This window comes from Miscanthus floridulus, chromosome 8, assembly GCF_019320115.1.
Source record: "Miscanthus floridulus cultivar M001 chromosome 8, ASM1932011v1, whole genome shotgun sequence".
In the NCBI taxonomy this organism is placed as follows: Eukaryota; Viridiplantae; Streptophyta; class Magnoliopsida; order Poales; family Poaceae; genus Miscanthus; species Miscanthus floridulus.
In genome coordinates, this window is record NC_089587.1 from 107,102,131 (window position 1) to 107,117,362 (window position 15,232).

The 15,232-nt window shown below is 51.7% G+C and overlaps 2 protein-coding genes across 2 annotated transcripts; both read right to left on the bottom strand.

Annotated features, from left to right (window-relative positions):
• Positions 1–136: 136 nt before the first annotated feature.
• Positions 137–7,325, bottom strand: LOC136477131 (nitrate reductase [NADH] 1-like). The gene is made up of 4 exons (XM_066475171.1): positions 6,208–7,325; positions 5,970–6,110; positions 1,628–1,860; positions 137–1,557 (listed from the first exon to the last, which is right to left on the bottom strand). Exons 1-4 carry the CDS (start codon positions 7,253–7,255, stop codon positions 211–213), a joined length of 2,769 nt encoding a protein of 922 aa, XP_066331268.1. The 5' UTR covers positions 7,256–7,325; the 3' UTR covers positions 137–210.
• Positions 7,326–7,964: 639 nt separating this feature from the next.
• Positions 7,965–8,837, bottom strand: LOC136469698 (uncharacterized mitochondrial protein AtMg00810-like). The gene is made up of 2 exons (XM_066467789.1): positions 8,478–8,837; positions 7,965–8,234 (listed from the first exon to the last, which is right to left on the bottom strand). The coding sequence occupies exons 1-2, from the start codon at positions 8,835–8,837 to the stop codon at positions 7,965–7,967; spliced, it is 630 nt and encodes a 209-aa protein (XP_066323886.1).
• Between the last annotated feature and the right edge of the window lie 6,395 nt (positions 8,838–15,232).

Sequence of the window (15,232 nt, forward strand, 5' to 3'; positions counted from 1 at the left end):
CCGTTTTCATCCCTACTCATAATTCAGGCTAGAGCAGAGTACAAGTGTACAACTTATAACCCTTCCAAGATCCCATATGCATCTCACGAAATTTACTCTGGCAATGGCAAGTCGGCTAGTTTTGGATGGCACTATATACAGATATCTGGTGCGTGGTACGTATATTAATAAATTATTAATTGGCTGCTACATACATACAGTCTTAATCAATTAGAACACGACGAAAGAATTGGACATGTCATACTTCATCTTCTCCAAGTTCGGCGAGACGGCGAACTGGATCATCGGCGGCGGTCCGCAGGCAAGTGCCAGCGTGTCGTCACCGCCTTCCGGAACGTGCTCCCGCAGGACGGCCTCCGTGACGAACCCGACGCTGTACTTCCACCCCTCCTCGGGGCGCTTCACCTGGTCGACCACGTACCACACCTTGAGCCTGTCCGGGTACTCGGCCGCCCACTGGTCGAGCTCGTCGCGGAGGAGGACGTCGTCCTCCGTCCGGTTGGCGTACACGAGGTGCATCTCCGTCTGGTCCTCCGGCTGGTCGCGCAGCACCGCCTGGATGACCTGGTACATGGGCGTGATCCCGCTCCCGCCGCAGATCATCGCGAGGCGGCTCGCATGGCGCTCCTTGCCGTTGATCACGAAGCTGCCGCGGCCGGTGTACTCCACGTGGCCGAGCGGGCCCTTGACGTCGATGTAGGAGCCGATTGGAAGCGAGTCCAGGTACTGCGTCATGAGCCCGCCGTCGGGGAACATGGGGTGCTCGTTCTTGAAGTACACCTTGACGAGGAGGTCGAAGTGTCCGATCTCGTCCACCATGCTCGTCGGCGTGTACGCCCGCATGCAGAGCTTCCCGTCGATGGTGGCGCAGACGAAGATGTGCTTGCCGATGGGGAGGCCGAGCACCTGGTCGGACGACGGCAGGGCGAAGCGGAAGAGGCGGACGTCGCGGGACAGCTCCTTCTTGCCGACGAGGCGGCAGTGGATCATCTCGCGTGGGTTGGAGAGCGCGACGGGCGCGGAGGCCCTGGCGGCCTCGGGGATGGGCGCGAGCGCGAGGTGGGACAGCACGGCAGAGCCGCCGTTGACGGAGTTGTCGGAGCTGTAGCCGGTGCCGGTGGTGATGAGCTCGCCGACGCGGTAGGTGTCGAGGAGCGCCTTGGCCTTGTCGGAGTGGATGGCGTCGAACTCCTCGGTGCAGTCGGCGCCGGCGTTGATGAGGATGCTGTCGGCGCCGCCCGGGTGGTCCCTGAGGAACCTGGTGCAGTCGTAGACATGGCCGTGCACGACGATCCACGCCGACTCCTGCGACGCGTGCTTGCGCACCTCCGACATGGTGAACTGCTTGCCGTCGGTGGTGTTCATGAAGGGCGTGGACGTGCTGCGCTTCAGCCCCGGCGCCGCGGCCTCCGCCGTCTCCAGGTGCTTCTGCCGCGCCATCCACCCGCCGGCCTGGTTGCCCGGCTGCGTCGGGTGCTCGAACACCAGCCCGATCTCGCCCCTGAGCGGGCGGCACACGTTCACCTTCACCTTGAACCAGCAGTTGTTCATCATCCCCTGTGTCGAGCATCATCATCAGAACAATCCACCAGAAACAGAAACAGATTAGAGATGAAAACTTGGGTACCATGAGGTTCCATATGAGCTTCTCGGGCTGGGTGTTGAGCGACTGGTCCCATGCGCGCACGGCGATCTCCTTGGCGCCGAGGAGGTCCAGGACCTCCAGCTCGACGGACCAGAAGCACCAGCACCAGTACTTGCCGTACTTGTTGGGCTTCTCCGGGTGGTCGAGGTCGCACACCAGCCATGTCTCGCCGCCGTCCAGCGTCACCTCCACCCGCGTCACCTTCTTGCCGCCGCCTACGCCGTACCAAAAAAACACCGAGAAAAGTCATAAGGTTCATGCATGGCTCACCGACCTACCACCACTCTCCGTCACTTTCACCATACGTCTCTTTTACTGTGTCGACAGCATATATACCCCTACTTGGTAAAAGTAAAACGGTAAAAGGTAACTCAAGTCCAGATACACATGGGGTCTTTATTTTAGCAGGGATTGGTCACTGAAATCGCGCCACATTTCGACCACGAACCGATGGACTTTGTCCTGTGCTCACCAACCAGCACAAGGTGTCCAGGTGCAACCTACATGTTGGCACAGGCCTACAGCGAACGCAGAGGTATACCGACAAAACAACACTAGTGACAGCTTATTCCTTTTCAACTTAGGCCTCGTTTAGTTTCACCTCAAATTCCCAAAAAGTACTACAGTATCTGTCATATCGAATGTTTACGGTCGTGCATGGAGCATTAAATATAGATGAAAAAAAACTAATTGCACAGTTTGGTGGAAAATTACGAGACGAACGTTTTAAGTCTAATTAGTCCATAATTGAATATTAATTGCCAAATAAAAACGAAAGTACTGTAGTAACCCCAAATTCCAACTTCCTGCAACTTAACAAGGCCTAACAATTCGGCGGCGACCTCTGACAATTGCAAAAGCAACATTTTTGGCGGTGCTCAATCGAGCAGCCTTTGGATTCACCAAAGTGCCAACTCCGGCTTCATGCATGCATGCTTTCTGAAGCAGAAAAGTGCAGAGCACACATGGGGCACAGCAAACTGCCAAACCTGTGCATGGTTTTCCAGCACCCGGTTCCCACAAGCTACTTCGTAGTTTAGGCATATTTAACTTTTTACTAATATAATTGACGATAATTTTTGAGACAGCAGCTCTAGGATTAGCGATATAGTTTTACCAATAGAGATAGAAAATCAATACATATTCACCACTTTTGCTCACGTGGCAGACCACGCCCACACACCAGGGTGATGCTGAGTCATCAGCAACATGTGAAAAGACCATCATGCCCTTCACCTCTTGCAACATATTAAAGGATGGACGGCTCATGATAGCTGCTGTCTCGTATATGTATACTTGTATTTTCAAAATATTTCTTCTTTAATTTTTCAAAGGAAAAAAGAGCGTATAGGACATCATCATGATGTCATGACTCAAGAGCAGAGCACGGCGCGTGGCTCAGGGCCGGCGTTCAGCACGTTGCACACCTTCCCAGTATCTGCTCCCTAACCGCTGCCCGCTCATACGAGTCCCACACGGGCCCGGTGCGCTGCGTGGCCGCGGCGGCGCGGGCGGGGTTGGCGGTCTCCCAGTCGGACGACTCCTCGGCTGCCGTGTCCACGCTTGCCTTCTACTCCCCCGGGCGCCCGTGCTACTGAATGTGAACCTCCTGGCCTCATCCGACGACGCCGCGCTCCACCTCCACCTCGCTATGCTCGCCAAGCTTCACGCTTTCCCACGCCACGAGGCCGACGATCGAGGGGCTGGCCGTGCACCCATCGACTCGGGTCGCTCTCGTTGTCAGTCGCGCGGGGTCGCTCGCCATGCTGAACCTCATCCGCGATCACCGCTGCTTTGCATGCCACCTCGAGCCCTAGCGTCTTTAGTCGCCGCCCTCGCCGCTAAATGCGACACCAAGTCGTCCGCTGTGTCGAGCGCCAGCGTGCCCGCCTCCGGGCCGCGAGCGCCAGCACCGGGGCGCGGCTTGCACCGCGCCATGACAGACGGCCCGCGAGAACGGTCGTGCGCTCGCCATCCTAGGCCTAGATGCCATGGAGTCAGCCGCGACGCTCCACGCCCTCCGCTATGTCGCGTGCCGCGGGCGAGACCGCGTGCGCCAGGGTTGGGACGCGGCATGCGTCGTGCCATGACGCACGCCTCCTACTTCCAAACGGTCGCGCGCTCGCCTCCACAGCATTGCATGCCCTCGTTGCCCATCGCGAACGGGCGCGTGCTGCAGGTATGTCGGCGCTTGGCGGCGGCCCCGCAACGACTGCGCCGCCACGACATGCCAGGAGACAGGTGACAGCGAATAGGGCAGCCACAGGGCAAGCGCGAGCCGGTTGGTGCTCTGGGTTGGGGCGGGCCAAGACGACGAGGGAGAGGCGCGACCGCTGGCGAGCCTCCTGACCGTGCGCCGTGCGCTGCAGACCGGCCTGAGCCACGGGCCAAGCACGAGCACAATGCGCAGAGAAAGAATGGGGTGGGTGAAACGAGTGGGCCGCACAGGGGAGTACTGGAGTAGAAAGACACCAGGGGCAGAGGTGGTCATTTCACATGGCGCTGCTGACTCGTATCCGCGCTGGTACGAGGTGCCGGCGTGCCACGTGAGCAAAAATTACAAATGTGTATCGGTTTTCTTTCTCTGCTGCTAAAATCGTATCGTCGATCCTAAGACTGCTATCTCAGGAGTTGTTATCTATCCCAAGAGTCTATGGGACTGGTTGAATCTGTGCTGGTGAAGTAGTATAATCATGATTCATGAAATGGTCCCCTACTTGTTTGCAAATTGCTGTTTAGTATCCTCGCTGCCCCCCATGTCTTGCATCTAGACTTCCTCAACAGTCGAACTAAAGTTCAGTGTTATTACCAAATTAAAAGTGCATGCGTTTCTTGTTACGTCATCACGTATACCTTTTCAGTTTCATATATTGTCAACCTTCATGAAAGAATCAATCTATGTGGCATTGACAGTTTAATGTGGTTTAAGATCTTTGTGGTGCTGCAATTGCTTGTCGTCGGATTTTTCGCGGTGAACTGCTTAAGGGCTTGTTCGGTTGTTCGGGATTGCTAGGCTGCAACAATTCCTACCTGGATTGTTTCACTAATTTATATAACTTTTATAACCTCGAACTATTCCTGGTTGCATTCTGGCCTAACCGAACAGACCCTAATTGGGTTGCTGGAACGATAAAATTGTTTGTAATTAAAGCAAGTTATCAAAAGTTTTAAAGCTGCTTATTATATTAGGTGAAATTTAAAAACTGTTTGGGAAAGGCCCACACCAGTAGTCATGCATGTCTCCTTAGTCAGTTTATTTATTTTTACTGAATTATAAGAATATGGCAATATGTCAGGCTAGCTAGTTTAAGGTGCATCGATCTAACTTAATTATTATATTTAGGTCAAACAGGGGTACCTACGAGAGATAACAATGGATGAGAGATACACCTATTTATTGGGTTCTATGCATGGTGGCAGTACACAAGCTTTCCAAGACCAAGAACAAGTATCAAGGATACAAGGTTGCAAGGGAGCATAGAGAAATGGGTTGTAGTCCTGGTTGGGAACTGACTTTCATCCCGGTTTTCTAACCGGGACTACGAATCCGGGACTAAAGGTCCTGGTCTTTAGTCTCGGGTCACATAACCGGGACTAAAGGTCCAGCCTCAGGAGAAAAATAAACGAAATTGTAGAGAGACCTCTCTTGTGATGTGTGAGATTTAAACTCAGGATCTCTTTCCTCGCGCATAAACTCCTTATCAATTCAGTTGTACACCACATATGACAGGGTCCTGGACACTCTCCTTTTGAATTGACCTGTGGGGTACCTTTAGTCCCGGGTGGGAGACCTTTAATCCGGGTTGGTGACACCAACCAGGACTAAAAGGTCACCCTTTAGTCCCGGTTGGTATTATCAGCCGGGACTAAAGGTTGAAGGGCCTTTAGTCCGGGTTGGTAACACCAACCGGGACTAAAGGTGGCCTGCTGTGAAAACGTGCCAGGACAGAGGCCTTTAGTCCCTGTTGGTAGCTCCAACCGGGACTAATTCTTCCTTTACTCCCGAACGCAAAAAATACCGAGACTAAAACCCAAAATCAAAGCGGATGAAATGTCATTTCTCTACTAGCGATATCATCTGACAGCAATGTCCTCTACATCCCTACTGGTCTTCTCACATAAGAGTCAATATATGCTAGTGAAATTTCTTGGGTGAAAGGACACCCAAATAAATGAAATTCCGTATGTACAAAGCCCCTATGAATTTGAAAAAACAACGCAAAGTTTCATATTCAATTTGTACCACCAGCTAAGTACCAGCTAGCAAGTCTTATGTCAAAGTAGGAAAGTCAGCGACCGTATGTATAGGAGTACTAGGACTTACCGGAGTAGGCGTATCCTTTCATGGTGTAGCCGCGCTGTGTGGTAATGCCGTTGATGGGCAGGATCTCGTTGTGCCCCGGCGTCGTGATCACCGAGTTTATGTTCAGCTCGTTGATGATGTACTCCGGCTTGTACCACCACGCTGCTCATCATTTGCAAAACACAGCAAAATCAGACATTGGATCTGTTTCGCCGAAATATATGTTCAAATTTGATCGGTGTAAGTAAACATCAATTACCTTCTGCGTTGGCGAGCTCGGCGTCGACGTGCGACGGCAGGACGCGGTTGTCCTTGTAATGGTAGTAATTGTCGGACTCGGCGGGGGTGACGACGATGCGCTTGAGCCACTTGACCATGCGGCCGCCGATGCAGCCGGGGATGATGACGCGCACGGGGAAGCCGTGGTCCGGCAGCAGCGGCTCGCCGTTCTGCATGTAGGCGAGCATGATGTCCCGCGACGGGTCCAGCGCCCACTCGCGCGTGACGCTGGTGCCGTACTTGGACGACCCGCCGCCGCCGGGGAGGTCCTCGGCGCCCTCGAAGCAGACGTGGAGCGCGCCGCCGGGGCCGCTGCGGCGGGGCATGATGCCGCACCGGCGGAGCACGTCGCGGAGGCGCGCGCCGCGCCACACGGAGGTGGACACCCCCGCGGCGCCCCAGTTGAAGCCCACCGTCTGCCGCACCATGTTCTGCTCCTTGCGCCGGTTGCCCGCGCAGGCCAGCGTCACGGGGATCTCCACGGGCGGGAAGTCACGGGCCAGCTCCTCCATGGTGAGCCGCGCGGGCCGCCTGACGAGCCCCGTCACCTCGACGGTCCACGTCGCCCAGCCCCCGCGCGGCACGGCGCCGTGGTTGCGCACGTAGTGCAGCGGCGCCGGGGTGATGAAGCCGTGATGCATCAGCCGCGCCAGCGGCGGCTCGCAGTTGAGCGGGTGCTTCCCCGTCAGCCGGACGAGGGACGGGTTGCGCTCGATCCACGCGTCCGCGGTGCCTTCGTCGCGCGCGTCGTACACCGCGGGCTCCACCTCCAGCTGCAGGTGCGAGCCGTACAGCGAGCGCCAGTCCTCCTGCTCGTCGTCCTCGTCATCGTCCGACGCGTCGTCCGGTTTATTGTGGGGCGGCGGGGAGACGAGGGGAGGGAAGCGGCAGCCGCGCACGGGCGAGTCGGCGCGCCGCGGGAGGTGGCTCGCCGGAGGAGGGTACGCCTTGGCGCCGTTCGTGGCGACGCGCACCGGCGCGGAGCCCGGCTCGAGACGGCCGAACTGCCGGGGCTCGACAGCGGCCATTTCAGCTTTCTGGTTTCTGGCTCCTGGTGATGAGCCAGCAGTAGTTGCAGCTGGCCTGGAAGAGGCTCGGTATCGCTGTCTGTGGAAGGCAGTACGACAGGCGTGTGTATATATACACACGGGTGCAGGTGCTCCAGCGTGACATGGCGCCTCAAAGTCAGTGTGCGCCACTGTTGGGCCCTGGATCTTCGAAACGCGTGAGCCGACCACTCACCTATGTTGCCGACCACACACTATGACTAGAGATAGAATAAGGAAGAGAGAACAGAGTCCACACAGCTTAAGCATCAGCGTTGGCCGGAGCTCTGCAGAGTTAATAACAAAACTGAACTCGCTCTTTTTACTGAGTTGCAGTGGGAAACTATATATACAACTCTACTCATCTAATCCTAGTACACAAACATGTCAGGCTGCCATGCTGCTATAGTGACTAGATGTGACAGTAGGGATGACTTTGACGCCTACTCCTGCTGTGGCTACAGTGCTACAAGGGAGTCTTTCGGCGTCTGCCCCTGTAGTAGCTACAGTGCAACAGCAGGGAACCTTTCGGCGACTGTCCCTGTCGTGCGTTCATACAGGGGATTAGCAGATTACTTAACAATTCTTTTCCTAATCTTGCTGCTAACCCTAGAACCTCCACCATGCCGATCATCTTCTTCAACTCCATGAACCGAAGACGGCCGAGTGGCTTGGTGAGAACGTCCGCGAGTTACCGACTAGTTTCGACGAACTCGATGACGATCTTCCCTCCAGCGACACAGTCCCTGAGGAAGTGGAACTTGCCGTCGATGTGCTTGCTTCGGTGGTGGAGAACCAGATTCTTTGCGAGGGCGATGGCGGGCTGGTTGTCTACCATCAGTGCTGGTGGGTGAGCTTCCACACTGGTCAGCTCGCCCAGCAGCCGGCGCAGCCATACAGCTTGGCACGCCGCTGTGGCCGCCGCCACGTACTCTGCCTCGCACGTGGACACCGCCACTACCTTCTATTTCAGCGACAGCTATGAGATTAGAGTCGACCCAAGGAAGACGAGCACGCTAGAGGTGCTTCGTCATCCGTCGATGTCCCCCGCCATGTCTGCATCGCTGAACATAGTGAGTTGCAGCCTACTTCCGCTGGTCTTGGGGAAGGCGATCCCATGATCCACTGTCCCCTTGACGTAGCACAGCAGCCGCTTCACTGTAGCCTAGTGATCCTCTCGGGGATCCTCCATGAAGCGGCTGACGTTGCCCACGGCGAACGCAATGTCCGGCCTCATGTGGACTAGGTAGCGCAGACCACCGATGATGCTCCGATAGAGTGTTGCATCTACCTTCGCTGTGGTACTGGTTTTGGTCAGCTTCAGCCGCTCCTCCATCGGAGTCACACACGACTTGCACTCAGCCATGCCGCTCTGCTCCAACAGCTTCGAGGTGTACGCGCTCTGATCGAGCGTGAGCGCCTCCTTCCCCTGTCTCACCTCGATGCTGAGGTAGTAGGAGAGCGCGCTGAGATCGCTCATTCGAAAACAAACCACCATCTCATGCTTGAAGCTGTCGATGTCCTCAGCACGTGCGCCGGTGATGATCAAGTCGTCCACATACATGCCGACGACGATCTCCTCCTTCCCCGTCGCCGCATGTAGAGCGCGTGCTCGGTTGCGCACCGCGTGAACCCAAGCTTGCCCAGCGTGGCGTCAAGCTTGGCGTTCCACGCTCACGGGGCCTGCTGCAGCCCGTAGAGTGCCTTGTGCAGTCGGAGCACCCTGTGCTCTGCTCCCTTGATGACGAAACCCGGAGGTTGCCTGACGAAGACCGTCTCCGCTAGCTCGCCATTAAGGAAGGCTATTTTTACGTCCAGATGATGGACGCGCCAGTCCTTCGCTGCAGACAAAGCCAGAAGTAGTTAGACAGACTCCATGCGCGCTACCAGCGCAAAGACTTCCTCGAAGTCGATGCCCTCGTGTCTTGTTCTTGATAATGACCTTGTACATCCACTTTAGGCCGATCGGACGACATCCTGGAGATGGATCGACGAGCTCCCAAGTCTCGTTTTCCTCGATCGCCTTCATCTCCTCCAGCATCGCCCGTCTCCAATTTGCATCGTGCTCGGCCAGCACAAACGTGGGTGGTTTCTCTGCACTGACGAGAAGCAGCTCTAGGTCATTAAGCAGCCCACCTGTAAGGTCTGAGGGCCCTGTGCCGCCGATGATGTCGTCCAGCCTGTGGAACCACACCTCGTCACCGTCGTGGAAAGCATCCATGAACTCAGTGATATTGCTTGGAGGTGAGGCGAACTCAATTGACATCGATGGAGTTCCCTGTTTCGCCGGAGTGGTCGGCACAACACCTGGAGTGCTCGGCCCCCTGGCTGCAGTGCTTGGCACTACTCCTGAACTGCTCGTCACCACTGTAGGAGTGCTCGGCACCAATCTTGGAGTGGTCAGCACCACTGCAATACCTCTTGGCTCCGCTGCGGGAGCGTCCGGCACCCGTCCTGGAGTGATCTGCACCACTATAGGACTGCTCGACACCACTCCTAGAGTGCTCGGCACCCCTCCCAGAGTGTTTGGCACCGCCCCAGGAGTGCTCGACTCCGTTGCTGGAGTGGTCGGCACCTCCTCTTCAGCATCTCCACCACCGTGGATGTCCAAGTGCTCGACAATGAAGGTGCTGGTGAAGCCGCCAGCTTCCCCCATGCCCGAACTGTCCTAGTCCTAGGACGCAATCTCATCGAATACGACATCGCGCGAGACAAGCACCTTGCCTCCGCGTGGGTCGTAGAGCTGGTACGCCTTGGTACCTTCCGCATAGCCCAGGAGCACCATCGGTGTGCTTCAGTCCTCCAGCTTGGTGAGGACCGACTTCGTCTTCCTGACGTGGCCGATGTAGCCGAATGTCCGGAGGAAGGACACATTCGGCTTGCGTTCATGCCAAGCCTCGAACGACGTCTTGCCCTTCAGGGTCTTGGTGGACGCACGGTTGAGGATGAACACCGCCGTGGTCACTGTCTTGCTATAGTTTTTTTAACTACTAATCCTAAATTTATATGGCAGTTTCATACATTGGATGCATATGTATAGACACTTATCATGAATCCGTTCAGATGCCCATGATTTTCCTATGGAGACTATCCAACTGAATATTTTTGGAAGGCTCCCTTCTAGCCAATGTAACAGCACTAGGCTACTTTTAACTTACCCACCTCCTCTATTATAAAAGACAATATAAAGTAAACCATTTAATTGGCATCTAAATTACAGATATATGTGATTATAAAATATAAATTAAAATATCACTCAAATCTAAGTATAATTATCAATGTAAAATGTTATGGGAATTAGAAAAAGATAACAATAAAGTACATCATATATGTTTCCAAATTATCCAGTTCGACCATGTAGAGTTCAAAGTAAACATAAATACTATGTGTCATCATGTATACCAAGTATACATGCACATAGTAGTGATAAATAAAATTTTTATAGTTTACTAATAGTGAAAAAGTTTCGCTTAACAAACCATATATTAATCACAGTGTCAATTCACTTTAAATTATAATAAAATTTTAAACTTTATATCAATAAAATTTGTATGTTGTTATTTTTGCTAAGTTTATACATTTTTATTGAAACATTATGGCATATCTGATATTGGTTGTTTAATTATATGAACTTTATTTTTATATAAAATAATACTACTACATACATATTTTTTATAGAGAAAATTCGACGTCTTGAATGTCTTGATGCTGGGTAAAATGATTACTTATTCCATTTAGTATCTAAGAGTAGAGTTTAGGACTAACAAACCATTTTTAATACAATATAAAGAAAATTTTTGAATAGAATGTAAAATAAGCACCAGAAATAAACATGGGGATGATAAATAGAAAATAAGATAAAAAACTTAGTATAGTATATGAAAACGCCTGTCATAATAAACACATAAAATTCTATTCAAGGTCTTCTTAGTTATCTTGTTCCCTAGTGTTTTTGTCGGGTTCATAAACCCGGGGTCCCTTGGGGACCGGCTTCCATGTCCGGGCTCGGCCCAGGAAAACAACATGTAGTTCATGGGCCGGCCCAAGAGTCTAGAACACAACGGGCTGGAAGGGTAGTTCGGTCGCCGACCGGAAGGTCTACCCAAAAGAACAAGCGCCCGCTCGTCAACTTCTTCGGCCCACCTCTCCGACCGGAGCACTTGCTTTGGGCACCAGCCGCCTCCGAGCGGTCTCTCCAATCGGAAGGCCTGGCCCAAAACGCTACTTCCTACTCCAACCCCGCGACTCTGACCCCACGTCCAGGGCTCGTGGGAACCCTTGAAAGGTCCTTGTGTGGTTTTGATAATTGAGTGACAACCTAGGTGGACTAATTATGTTTATGTGAGATACACATGTGATTAGTCCACATGTACATGTATGTGAGCAACATATGCCATGAAGGTGAAAATGGCTTGGAGATGTTGCAAAGCTCACACATGTGATGATGAAGGAGCTCATTGCACATGAGACATGACATTGAGTCATGTGATCAAGGTGGAGAAGATCAAGACAAGACTTGGCTTGATGGACCGGTTGCAAGCATGAAGGGCAAGTCGGAGGCTTTGGAGCAATGGACCGCATAGCGGTGAAGCTTGAGCAAGACTTGGCACCGATGGACGAAGGCAACGGTGAAAAGCAAGTGAAGTCAAGATCGATGAACCAATATGATCACATGATAATATGAAGTGGATCATATCATTGTTGATCGTGTTGGTGCATGTGTTGCATCGACATTGGAGGAGATGGAATGGAATGCGCAAGGCAAAGGTATAACCTAGGGCATTTCATTTCACCGGTCATAGGTGTGTAGAGAAGTTTGTGACCGGGTTTAGGATAGATGGCCGTACTATCAAGAGGGCCAAACTTGTTTGCATATCGGTCATCTAGTGCCACTCGAGTGATCTAACTTTGCATCATCGCTAGGATTGAGTGGCTAATCCTTTGGAAAATGATTGTGAAAATGCTAACACACATACACATGGTGGTGTACACTTGGTGATGTTGGAACATTTACAAAGGAGATGAAGTTGGAGTTGATGTGGATCAACTTTGGCGATGGAACAGAGGTGAGAAGGGTTTAAAACTCCACCGGCGGAGTGTCCGCCCGTAGAGTGCAAACAGTCCGACGGTGCCACCAGCGCCCTATACACAAAAGAGAGGTCCCTCAGAGTGGACCGGACTCTGGTCACGCAGTGATCGGACACTAGGTTCCAGCGTCTGGTCAGTGATGGCAGACAGCGTGCAGGCGTCGGTCATCGACCAGACGTTGGCGTTGGAAGTGACCGGACGCTGACTGTGTGCGTCCGGTCAGGGTGACGTGTGGTGACACCGGTACAGCAGAAAGGCCAGAGAGTGATCGAACACTGGTGCTGCGTCCGATCGCAATCGACCGGATGCTTCCGGTCATGTCTGGTACCTTACTGGAAACGACCGAACACTGGGGTTGCTGCGTTCGGTCCATTGTTGCCACAGCATCCGGTCGACAGATGACCGTTGGGATCTTGCGAATAGCGTTTGAAGAAGGGGACACGTGGCGTGCATCGCAGGACCGGACGCTAGGGTTCAGCATCCGGTTGATCGGACCAGAGCGTCCGGTCGTCCTAACTTTTGCCCAGTGAAGGGGTAATGGCTCTATTTGTTCGTGGGGTTATAAATAGAAGCCATGGTCAGCCTTGGGCCGGTAGCTGAGCACACTAGAGCCTTGGTGGCTTGTGTAGTAGTGCTTGGGAGCCCTCCATCTCACATATACTTGATAGTGATCATTCGATTGTGTGAGAGAGCGATTCTAGTGCGATTGCATCGTGAGGTTGCATTGACTGGCACTAGGTGATCGAGTTGCAAGCTAGTGGTGCTTGTTACTCTTGGAGGTTGCCACCTCCTAGATGGCTTGGTGGTGGTCTCCGTCGAAGCCCGCAAGAAGCTTATTTGGTGCTCTAGAGAAGAGCTTTGTGAGGGGCATTGTGCTCGCCCCACGAGAGCCGCAAAGAGCAACTCTTGTTGAGCGTGTCATTGAGCTACCCTCACTTTTGGGGTAGGTTCTTGCGGTGCCCGACGTGCGGGCTTGGCGGGTGATGCCAATTAGCCACCGAACCACCAAGTGAGTGGTCGACATGGGGACGTAGCGTGTTGGCAAGCACGTGAACCTCGGGAGAAAAATCATCATGTCAACCTTGTTCTTCTCATTGGTTTGCATCCTCGTTACACAAGCTTATAATTACTTTCATATACATTGTGCTTGTGTAGTTGCTCTTGTAATTAGTTAGCTTGTGTAGCTTACTAGTTACCTTCTTGCTTATGTAGCATAGAAGTAGCTCCCTTGCGTGGCTAATTAGGTTTGTGTAACCTTGTTAGTCACTTTGCTTAGTTTGTATAGCTAAGTATTGGCGCTCTCTAATTTGGCATTGGTTGCCTTGTTATTGAGCATTGCTAGTGAGCTTAGTTGGTTTTGTGCTTTTGCTTACTAGCATGTGTAGGAGCTCCCTTGTTGCTTAAAGTACTAGTGGCATAGGTTTGTGTGACCTTGCTCCTAGAATTGGTTAGGTGAGCTCTAGCTAGCCCGGCATCTTTGTTGCTTAATTAGTATCTTTGTAAGGTACTAGAGAACATAGATAGAGGGGTGTAGTCTTGGCTAGACCGATAGTTCTAATTCCGCACTTGTTTCGGTTAGATGGCGCGATTAGTTTTAGAAAGGACTATTCACCCCTCCTCTAGTCCATCATCTCGACCCTACAAGTGGTATTAGAGCTAGGTCTCTCATTTGTGGTCTTCATCGACCCGAGATGATGGCGTCTAATGGGCTAGATGTTTGTGAGGCACACATTTTTGATGGCATAAACTTTGCACTTTGGAAAAATCACATGCTTGATCATTTTCGTGCAAAGGGACCTAAGTTTTGGTGGATTGTCACTAGTGGTCTCACCCATGTCTTGGACCATAGAAATCTCACCAAAGCTCAAAGAGTTCTCTATAAACTTGATGCACATGCTTGTTGTTTTCTAATGGATGCATCGAGTTTTGATTTGATGAAACAAGTAAACTACATGGGAACCACACGTGAGATATGGGAGTCCATCAAGCGCACCTTCGGTGATTCCTCCACATGGGATGATGACAAATTCAAGAAGGAGGATGAGCCCAAGAATGAGGCGCATGAGTGTGTTGAGCACAACCACAATTTGGTGATTGTGGAAGATTGCTCCACCTCATGGTCAAGTGATGATGATAATGATCAATCTACTACAAGTTCACTTGACAAGGTTGATGATGATGCCACAAGTGTTGCAAGTGATGATGCTACCCCATACACACTTGATGGTGATGATGGTTCATGCTCAAGCCATGATGAAGATGCTACTACAAGCTCTCCAACTACATCACCACATTGCTTCATGTCACAAGGTGACACCAAGGTAACAAATGATAATGTGGTTGATCATGTTGATTCATATGATGATCTTGTTAGTAGACTTGCTAGCATGACCATATCTTTAGAAAATGAGAAAGCTAAAACATTGAAATTAGAAAATGAAACCTCATTTCTAAAGAACTCTTGTGAAGAACATAAGAAATTACTTGATGCTTATAAATCTTCACATGATGAGCTAAATTGAATCATGAGACACTACTTGCATCTCATGATGAATTATTAGAACAACATGCTTCTCTCATTAAAATGTTTACAAAGAAACTTAAAAATAATGAGAGCTCATCACATGGATCAAATGATAAATCACAAATTGTTGCTAACCCTTGTGATGTAGGCAAGAAGCATGTATCCACCTCTTGTGATGATTTATTAGATATGCCATGCTCTTCACAAATAGACGCTTGTTCTACTTCTATGTCTTGTGAGACTAACATTTTGAAGGAGAACATTGAGCTTAAAAGTGAAGTGAAGAAATTGAGCAACAAGTTAGAGAGGTGTTATAACTCAAAAGTCACCTTTGAGCACATGTTGAA

Excerpts from the sequence above, each read along its gene's own strand:
- LOC136469698 (XM_066467789.1), bottom strand. The coding sequence starts at position 8,837 with ATGTATGTGGACGACTTGATCATCACCGGCGCACGTGCTGAGGACATC. Across the intron at positions 8,235-8,477 it reads TTGCGTTCGCCGTGGGCAAC|GTAGTGGCGGTGTCCACGTG; the intron begins GTCAGCCGCTTC and ends CTGAAATAGAAG.
- LOC136477131 (XM_066475171.1), bottom strand. The coding sequence starts at position 7,255 with ATGGCCGCTGTCGAGCCCCGGCAGTTCGGCCGTCTCGAGCCGGGCTCC. Across the intron at positions 6,111-6,207 it reads CGAGCTCGCCAACGCAGAAG|CGTGGTGGTACAAGCCGGAG; the intron begins GTAATTGATGTT and ends AATGATGAGCAG. Across the intron at positions 1,861-5,969 it reads GAAAGGATACGCCTACTCCG|GCGGCGGCAAGAAGGTGACG; the intron begins GTAAGTCCTAGT and ends GGTACGGCGTAG.